Below are 10,698 nucleotides of genomic sequence, written 5' to 3' on the forward strand. Positions count from 1 at the left end.
ATATAGCTCCATTCTTCAAATGACGAGGTTTAGTATCAAATCCTTGTCCCTTTGTCAGTAATTGAAAGATGAGTCTAGGATGAGTCTAAACCGTTGATTCAATCATGAAAATTAGAAATCAGGTGAAATATAATTGGTTTAATTTATAAACTGAAGAGACAGCAGAGGTATCCGATGATTTTTGTGTTAACTGACTTGGATTATGCACTCATGTGGGTCATCATCTTTCTTATTTGTGACCATATATTGCACTGATTGTGGAAAAGTTTCACTCCAACATCACATTTCCTTCTTTAACCCAATTCAGTAACTTTCAACTTCTAACTCCTTGCAGATCTATCTCACTAATTTGTCAATGAATGTATACATAAATATACAGAAACGTATTATGTATTATGCGTGTGCATGCTGAAATTATGTGTTATGCATGTGCTATCTATAGCAAGGTGTAATGTATGCATAGTTCTACATAGACTAATTTGTGATCCACAAGTCGGATATAAATTTACGTCTGACTTATAAACGTCACACATAAGATTATGTCTGACATGTAAGTGTTAGACGTAAAAGCTTTATTTTACGTCTCATGCCTATTGATAAGACATAAACTTTGATCACTTAATTATAAAAGTATTAACACGCATTTTTTACATATGATTCTTATATGTCAAACAAGAAAATCATTGACGTGGTAAGTTGATTTTGTGAAGGTGATACAATGGTATGAGCAATTGTATAGTGTAGATGAAGCATAATAATCATACACCAGAATATCAGAAGCAACAAAGCAAAAATATTTCAATGAAAACTGAAGATACCATGCATCATACACACTGCTTGGAAGAAAATTCGAAGTTATTTTCACCCCACTATGCTTGATATATGTTACTGAGGCATAAGGGTGAATATACAAGGACTTACCCAATATTAACTCTTCATGAACTTCAGTCTAAATTCTCATTCAAATAACAAAACACACAGAGAAAGGTTTAACTTGACCCAAGGACATTGATAGAGTCAATTTGCAGCACTGCAGCTAAGGTTTTGTAACACATATACAAGGCCTATAGAAACAGACTCAGGACTTTCAAATCATTTTGGGAGACCTGAAACAATCCAAGAACAACATGAAAAATCAGATGCATTTTCAAGATTAATGCCAACAATTCAAGTAAGTATATATTTTTAACATATTATATACAATTAGTCCTAATTATAAACTAGGATTTATAAACAAAAAAATATTGCACGAATTGAAGATATTGTATGGTCATGATGATGCCTTTGCATGCACAGTGTTTGGTAGTGGGGAAGAGAACAGTGTAATTCATGTACGGAGGTCAGATATACATATTGCAGCACCAAACAAAAAAGGAATTGCATATACATGTTTAATAGTAATTAATAAGAAGAGAAAAAAACAAAAATTATTAGCATATAAGACAAAGTTTTATACAAACTAGTATAATATATATTAAAGCACAATACCACAAGAAACTCTCCAAACAACCTCTAATTCAAGCTCATCAAATTTTGAATTGAATCCTCTCTTTTTTTTTTCAAAAAAGAAAAATATTGTTATCAACAATCCTATCTCTTATCCATAAATATTACTTAACTCTTATGTGCTGTATTATCAAAGGGGTTATCCCATTTCTGGAAGATAGTGGGAATTCAAAAGAAGTAAGATTGTATGGAAAAGCAAACATGTACATTTATATAATAAGCACCATAGAAATGTTATGAAATTGAAAAACCACAATCTTGCATGTGAGAAAGGACAAATAGAGAATTATGGATGTGAGAGTACACCATAGGCCCTATAAAATGCTCATTAAATCAAATATAGTGTGAAAATAAACCAAAATAAAAATGAAGGTAAAGTGAATAATTAAGCACTGTTATTATGTCATTTATAAAAATTTACATATGATGTTTAGGGTTAAGAAAACCCATGGATCACTAGGGTTTGCTATATGAATGAAGTATAATAAGATGCATTATTATTATAGGTGAGATAAAAATTGACCCTATAACACCTTCAAAGGACCCCTTTTATGTGTTTGATGCGATTTCCTTTTGTAGTAAAGAAAATTCAACCATCTGCAAGCACTCACCTAAACAAGTTATTGTCCAAATTAATGATCTTGTTAATTGTTCAATTATATATGCTCATAATATAACGGCAATGATTCAAACAGCACCAAGTCTTTTCCGTGTCAACCTCTGAAAATAGCAGCAAAATCTATAGCAGTGAGAGAGGAAAAACTAATTTACCATTATTAAGCAGAAGAAGAAGAAGAACAACAAAAATTTTACTGCTGCAAAGGTAAGTTTGAGGTGTCTCCGTTGGGCTTGATGAGATTCCTCTTCTTCTTTTTCTTCTTATAAGGGATTCCTCTGGCCTTAGCTTGAGAGTCACGAACCTCACGAAGGTAAACTCTTATGGCACCACTAGCGAATGGATTAGTCTCTGGTAAGCCTCCATTTTCTTCATATGCAGCTCTCAGTCTTCCAATGAGAGCATCAAGGCTCCCCCAAGCTTGTTTTAGAGGGCAAGTGCAAGGACCAGGTGGCTCAACTTGACCAAAGAAGAGACACCCTTGAGCATGCACTTTAGTCTTCCCAAACTGATCCAAGTACCTTAGAAAATCAAGAACTTGGTTGGAATTGCACTGTGAAAGTGCCACAGGAGGCCTTTGGTTCCTCAAGTACTGCCCAAAAGTGTTCCAATCCCTCCTCTTCTGAGATTCATACCTACTCAGAGGATGTTGTTGTTGCTGTTGTAACTGCTGCTGATGTTGCTGATGCCGATCAGTAATATCAGCAGCAGTAGCAGAAGAAGTAGAAGAAGATCTTGACGATCCTTCTGCTATGTCTTTTCCTTTGGTGGACATATCTGAGTCAGTGGTGATGGTAATTCATTTAGTATCTGGTTTTGTGAAGCTAACGAAGAAAGGGAAGGTTTTGGTTTTGGAAGGGAGAAGACAAGAGAATAGGAGTGGAAGAAAATGACAAATTTTTTTTGGAGGATCACATCAAAGGGGGCTAGTGAGGAGACATGGAATGGGACCAATGAAAGTGCTTTAGCCTTCTTTTTCTTCCTTCCCTACATTATCTTGCTTTAATGGTACTATTAGCATTAACCATACTTTATAATTTTGTTTCCTCTTATTTTTATTTTTCTTAATTATTATGCTCCCATCATCAAAGGTGTCATTATTGGGTAACTTGGCGTAATTAGCACTGTGGTTATACCCAATCACCATTAAATAACAGTCTAGGTCCTCTAGCATTAAGGGTTTGTTTGCCACCTAATAGAAAATTTTGGGATTACAAGTTAAACTTAGTGATTTCCGTAACCTATTCTATAACTCATTGTCATTGCACAAAAGTATGGTGTTACATCTCTTTCACATGCTCATCAACCACAAAACTTTTCAATTCTATTTACCCTATACCTCTTACTAATAAAAGGAATTCCACCCAAAACTTTAATGCAAAATTCTAACGATAAATAACACAGATTTTTACTGTACCTCCATAAATACATGACATGAAAGAACATCTTGATATTATTTTATTTTATTTTTTTGAATTTTTCATATTAAAATTAACCTCTTAAAAGTTAAACAAATTATATCTTTTAAATTTACGTGAATTTCAATAGAATAATAAATTTCTCTTTCTTTGTGGAGGAAAAAATAAAGTAAAGAATAATTTTGAGTGGAGGAAGGGTTGTTACTTGATTGATGAAGTATCTAATCGGAAAATCTTAATTATATAAAAATATTTTATGTATATATGCTTAAGGTCCGTACTACACCATTTCAACACCTAGTTTATGGCATAATCATAATATCTAGAATTCATATGCATATTGACATAAAAACTCACATGTGACCAACAAATTTAATTGTTGTGGTCATTTCTTTTATATTGAAATATCTTGTACAAACAACTTTACCTTTTACCTTTTAACTTTTCTTTACCAACCGATTAAGATAAGTTTTGTTTTCAATCCTACACTTAATTTTCTTTTGCCATGCTATAGAAGTTACCTTTATATTATATTATATTATATTATATTATATTATATTTTATATATATATATATATATATATATATATATATATTAAGTCCGCACTCATTAGAGTTAGAGTAAACATTCACTTAAGTCCGTATTTATTTAAGTTCGCATCCCGTTTAAATCTGCATTTAGAAAGGAAAAATTTTGGGATCAATAAATAATTGTGTGTGTTTATTTTCACAAAAACTTATGTAAAGTCATTTGAATTTATGTTCTATTAAATTTTGTTATATATAGTATGTGAATAACATAAAATAACAAGTTTGTCCTATAACATATCTTCCATATCTATCATATATCTTATATTTATCATACTTTTAGAATCCCTGCAAATTCTCAACACTCATAATATTTTAGATTGTAATTATATGACCTATTATTCTATATTGTAATATGACTCTTAAAATTTGACAAGTCCACATCCTAATTAAGTCTGCATCAAACTCTCAAGATCAAAATGGGGACTTAAGCGAATGTTTACTATACTTTTAAAATAACTCAATCTCTTATATACACAACGACGTTTAAAATTAGAAATGTAAATTATTAATATTAGTTGTAACACCCCATTTAATTAATAATCGTAATTAAAGGAAGTGTCACACTAAAATAGTATAGTAGCGCAGTCTTAGAGTTTCCATGTAGCCCTAAAAGAAAGCCCAAAGTAGAAAAATCCAGCCCAGATGGCTAAGTAGCGGAGTCACCAGTCCCCTGTTGACTGCAAGAACCTCTCGCATCTGCTCATATCAATAAATTAATGATCATCGCAAAAGGAGAAGAACCACATACAAGATAGCCAAGCAAACAAACAGGGTAAGCTATAGTAGATACAATTCATCAAGCACTCACATGCCATTACACAGTCCAAACAATATGTATCATCCAAACATATTATGACTCCTCAATCAATACACTAGACTCTGACTCGACTCATCCGGATACATATAACCTGGTTAGATTTAGCGAATGCTTGCGCTTGAGGTGGATACCTCTGCTCACCCCCGAGCTATGTGTTACAAGTGTTATAATGTTTCCAATCCCCCCCACACAAGGTTAGCCCTTAATGAGTTTCAGGCCTCTTACTACTCTCACCACAAGAGTCAGTCCGCTCTGAGTGAGACTAACTGACTCCTTAGAATGTCAGGATGCAACCTTACCTTGAATCCTTACCAAGTTATATAGATGGGGAACCACCATGAACACCCACTAACAGGGGCCATAGAATTACGTCCCGACCACTTAAGCACGACCCTGAAAATCCCACCTAGAGACCTCAAGGAATTACGCACTAACACGGACCAATCATACTCAATCAATCAGGAGAGAATTAACATGCATATATATATATATATATATATATATATATATATATATATATATATATATATATATATATATATATATATATCACATACCAGCTCTTTATAATCCACCTCTTACATTTTTCCCGGTGAATCCATACCAACCCATTATTCTCAAACCATAGTTGTGGAACTTCATCTCATGCCAATACCATGCCACTTTAATTACCAACTACCTCATACTCAGTTCATGCCAAACTCATGTTGACTCAACCTTTCAGTCCATACAAACCAATCTCATAAGCACATTCATAGAGTTCATACTCAAGATAGAACATACCAAGCTAAGCACACACTTAATAGCCCAAAAACATAGAAGGAATAGTTATGTAGTGAAGTCCCATGCCAGTCTCGCCCAAGCCACAGGGTCTCGTTTAGGCAAGACTGTCAATAGGGAACCCTGCAAGACTCACGGATTCTCGCTTAAGCGAGCCGCTACTCCCCTGGGCGAGAATACCCCTCGCCCAAAAATGAGGTTCCTCGCCTGACCTACACATGCAGCAACATGCCTCAAGCCCCCACGCGTCCTCGCTTAGGCGAGCCTCTCTCGCTTGAGTGAGATGGTGTCTTGCTCAAACGAAAGCTTTCCGCTTGAGCGCGAGCTCGAGTGCGAGTTTGGGCCTGTTTCTGCAAGTCTCGCCTAGGCGAGACCGGGTCACTTGGGCGAGAACGTTGGGTCTCGCCACTGTTCATCCTGCAATAACCATTCAAATATACCCCAAACAGCAGTACACATCCATTCAATATTTCACAATAGCACCACAATCGTACAAATCATAAAAACAGTGGCAAATGTGCAAGAAACATACTTAAACAAAGATCTCTAGCTTCCCTTACATGGAATGAGCTAGAATAAGATCTCGACACCGAACAACGGAACACCACGACTCTAGAGAGAGATTACAACACTGTAAAAGTGAAGCAGAACAGATTTAAACAGGTTTATCAGTACGAACCCTAGCTGGACTACGAAGAGTAGGTTGAAGGAAGAAAAACATGGGTTGAGATCAACTTACATGGAGAGAAGAGAGTTGTATGCACTTTGGAACGAACGGGATCCAAAACCCTAGTAGAGGAAGACGACATCAGCTCTAAGGATGTAAGGGTTCTATTTTACGAAAGTGAGCACAAAGTTTAGAGTTATGGAATATTAGGTCTGATCTTTCTTCTTTGGGCTAGCCCTTAGGCTCATAAGATTGGGGCAACCCTTAAAATAAAAGGGACAGAAATAATTGGGCTTTACATTAGTGACAAGATTATTCCTTAGAAAATCATGGACAATATTAAATGGTCATTTTCATTACCAAGGTTTATATATATATATATTTGAATTGAATTATGAAACTCAAATCAATTATATTTTTTTGAGTTTAGTTGTGTTGACTTTCTTTCATACAATTCAGTTATAAAATAAAAATGATATTAATTGATTGATTATTTATTATTGTTGTTATTATTATCGTAATTTATAATTATAACAATTATAGAAATGGTGGTGACTAAAATATATTGGTTACAACTATCATATCTATCATATTAGTGAAAATGTTTGTGATAAAGATAAGTGACATGTAAAAAATGATAATGACTACGATTATATCACTATTAGAAAATGTGTTTTTAACGATGATTCTTAGTACAATAATTGTTGTTGATAAAGTCATTGTTTTTCAACAATGACTAAAATCATTGTCGTTTGTATTACTTATGACAATTATTTTGTGCAAAGTCAACATCATGCATATTTCTAAGACAGTGATTATTTTTAATCTTGTCATCATAGATGGACATATGACAATGATTATGAATTAAATAACTTATGATAGTTTCTCAATTAAACAATAATGGCATTTGTTGCATAAGTAACTAAAATCAACTTAATCGTGTAAAAATCCAAATAAAAAATATATCATTTAACAAAAAATAATATAATAAATTAAGTATATAAAATATTAAGAGCAAGAAAGATCGTCTTAGATTTTGAAGTAGAGGTTGTGTTGGTTGTAATGGACAAGTGATGGCAACAACAACAATGCCATAAAAAAGCAAGGAGTAGTGTACCAATGTCAATAGAGAGAAGTATTGTGGCAGTAAAGGGAGCTTAAGGCCAGTGACTAAACTTGCAAATTATCGTGCTAAGCACGAATGACCAAGAAGTGAGATGACCATGAACAACCGGAGGCAATAATAGCGAGCGCAAATGATCAGAAACAACAATGGTGAGTATATGGCATTAAGAACAAGCAACAATGGTAAAGATGAACAAATGTTCAAGGAAGGAGAACAGCACAAAAATATAAATATGTTCCAAACCATTATTACACATGGACAATCGACAATTGATTTTAATTCGCCGTCATATTCACTCTCTAATAACGATTGTTTATATGAAACAATTGTTGTAGAATGAATACAATAACAATTTAAAATCATTCGTCGTTGTATAGTTGAAGAAATATTAAGAAATATCATAGTTATAGGAGAATCTTCATTGTTTGAAGTCATCAATTCGTTATTTTGTTATAATGCATAGTGATGTAAAAATAATATGGTGAAAAAAGTAATAATTATAATAATAACATCAATGATGAACCATTTAACATCTGATTGAATTGGAGGAAAAAATTAATTTCAAGTTAGAATGAATAAATAAAAAAAGGGAAAAATAAATAAGGAATTAAATGGTTTAAACAAGAAAAAAAATATAAATATATTAGAAAGTCAAATAGATATTATATTTTTAATATTATTGTAAAAGATAAAAAATAAAATCATAATCGCTTATGTAATCTCATAGTGAAAGACTCTCTGAAAGGGAACCCTATAGGATGCCGAAAGACAAGGAAGAGGAAGCTTCTCAGGTCAGTAGGTCACTCCATATGTAACTCTTTATCTGATGATAATATAATTAACTGAAATAGACTGTTTTGGCTGAATAATTGTATCCCGGGCAAGTATGAATGTGTTAGATTGTGGAATATAGCAAAAGAATTAGGGGTTACATTCTCTGGTGAAGAGGAAGAAATGATCAAAGAGTTAGAAAATATGGAAGATAGAGATAGGAAGCAGGGGAGAACGAGTGTAGAGGAACAAAAAGTTGCACATGAAAATAATTAGTATTGACATAAGAGGCTTAGGTGGGGGTTGCAAATGGAACTACTTGAAATGAATTATAAGAAAGGAGGCAGCAGATATGATATGCATCCAAGAGACAAAGCTACAATATCTACAAGATTCCAATTGCTACAATTTGTGGGGACATAATAACATAAATTGGGTGAACAAACAAGCAACGAGAAAATCTGGGGGAGTTCTAACAATATGGAATAAGGAAAAAAACAAGTGTGAAAAGCAAGTAGTTGGAAACATGTACATAGGTGTGATTGGTCAGTTCTATACCAATGTTAATGCTAATTCAATCCTGGTATCTACATTCAATGTGTATTCGTCTTGTGTACTTAACGAAAAATTAAACTTGTGGGAGGAATTAGCTAGTATAAAGTTGAGAGAAGAATGCAAACAATGGTGTATGTTGGGAGATTTCAATGTTGTGGGAGAATTAATGAAAGAAGAGGCCAAAATTATAAATGAAGCACAACTAGAGAAGTGGAAGGATTTAATAATTTCATTGAAACGACAAAGTTTTTAGATGTTCCTTTAATTGGAGGTAAATATACATGGTATATGGATAACAAAACGGCCAAGAGCAGAATTGACAAAATCTTAATATCCTCTGAGTGGTTAGAATATTGGCAGATTGCAAACAATATGTCATGGATAGGCAAGTATTCGATCATAGGGCATTATTGCTCAAATCAGTCATAATTGATTGGGGACCCAAGCCATTTAAAACTTTAGATATCTGGTTGTCGAACCCATCATTAAAGCAGATAGTAAAAAAGTCTAAGGAATCATATTCTGGGACAGGAAACCCAATGACAAGATTAAAAGAGAAGCTACAAAAGCTTAAATATGACTTAAAGTTATGGAATAAGGAGGTTTTTGACATAATTGGATTTAAGAAACAAAGCCTAAGTGAGGAAATAGAAACCCTTGATCAGAAGGATGGCCAAAGCAGCCTAGGAGAAGAGGAAAAATCAAGGCGTTTGCACCTCCTTAGCGAGTTAAAACTGCTTTTAGAGAAGGAAAGCTCTATGTTAAATCAAAAGGCAAGGGTCAAATGGCTTGAACAAGGGGACAAAAATTCTAAATATTTTCATTCTAGAATAAGATGGAGAAGAAGCATGAATGAGTTAAAAGGGGTGGATATGAATGGTGGGCGGTGTGAGGATCCAATAAAGTTTCGAGAGGAGGTAAGGAATATCTTTGAAAAACGATTCTCAGCATCAAAGCACCTAAACATTAAATTCCAAAACATTGTGTTCCTAAGTATCATAGAGAATGACAATAGGCTTTTAACGAAGGATATAGGTGATTATGAAGTATAAGAGGCGATAAATGAGTGTGAAAGGAGTCCGGATGGTTTCAACTTCTCATTTATAAAACATAATTTGGTTAAATTTAAGGCTGACGTTTGTGAAGCAGTAAGATGGTTTCAGAGAGAAAAGAAAATTCCAAAAGGGTGTAATGCTTCATTCATAGCACTAGTTCCAAAAAAACAGAACCCTTTAGGGGTGGAGGACTATAGACCTATATCACTTGTTGGATGCATGTATAAGATTATTGCTAAGATCCTGGCAAATAGACTCAAGAGTGTGCCACCTAAGATAATAGATTATTTTCAATCAGCTTTCATTAAAGAAAGAGGACTCTTGGATAGCATTATGGTAGCTAATGAGGTTGTGGAAGAATATAGAATCAAGACGAAAAGGCTAGCAATAGTTAAGGTCCACTATGAAAAAACATATGATTTAGTAAGCTGGGATTTCCTTTAATACATGATGGCTAGACTGGAGTTTTGTACTAAATGGATAGAGTGGATAAAAGAATGCTTGGAATCATCCTCAATGTCGGTATTGGTTAATGGTAGTCCTACAAAAGAGTTTTACCCAACAAAGGGGCTTAGACAGGGAGATCCTATGGCACCTTTTTTATTCAATATTGTAGTTGAGGGCTTATCAAGGATGGTAAGACAAGCTATTAAGAAAGATATATACCGTGGGGTGCAAGTGGGATCCAAAGGGACTATGGTGGGACTGTTACAATTTGTAAATGATACTCTTTTCATGTGCGATCCAGAAGTAGACAATGCATGGGTCATAAAAGTTATATTAAGAAGCTTTGACC

The 10,698-nt window shown here is 33.9% G+C and overlaps 1 protein-coding gene and 1 pseudogene across 2 annotated transcripts; one reads left to right on the top strand and one right to left on the bottom strand.

Annotated features, from left to right (window-relative positions):
* Positions 1–773: 773 nt before the first annotated feature.
* Positions 774–3,077, bottom strand: LOC114168671 (protein LIGHT-DEPENDENT SHORT HYPOCOTYLS 10 pseudogene; annotated as a pseudogene). Its single transcript, XR_014986672.1, has 2 exons — positions 2,278–3,077; positions 774–1,106 (listed from the first exon to the last, which is right to left on the bottom strand). The product of XR_014986672.1 is annotated as a protein LIGHT-DEPENDENT SHORT HYPOCOTYLS 10 pseudogene (transcript).
* Positions 3,078–9,224: 6,147 nt separating this feature from the next.
* On the top strand, positions 9,225–10,346 carry LOC146881004 (uncharacterized). The gene is made up of 2 exons (XM_085669205.1): positions 9,225–9,764; positions 9,978–10,346. The coding sequence occupies exons 1-2, from the start codon at positions 9,225–9,227 to the stop codon at positions 10,344–10,346; spliced, it is 909 nt and encodes a 302-aa protein (XP_085525331.1).
* The last annotated feature ends 352 nt before the right edge of the window (positions 10,347–10,698 follow it).

The sequence above is a fragment of the Vigna unguiculata genome, chromosome 11, assembly GCF_037176805.1.
Source record: "Vigna unguiculata cultivar grain cowpea cultivar isolate G323 ecotype 2 chromosome 11, ASM3717680v1, whole genome shotgun sequence".
Classification (NCBI taxonomy): domain Eukaryota; kingdom Viridiplantae; phylum Streptophyta; class Magnoliopsida; order Fabales; family Fabaceae; genus Vigna; species Vigna unguiculata.

Coding starts and splice junctions, on each gene's coding strand:
- LOC146881004 (XM_085669205.1), top strand. CDS start 9,225: ATGGATAGGCAAGTATTCGATCATAGGGCATTATTGCTCAAATCAGTC. Junction 9,765..9,977: donor CAATAAAGTTTCGAGAGGAG/GTAAGGAATATC, acceptor GTTAAATTTAAG/GCTGACGTTTGTGAAGCAGT.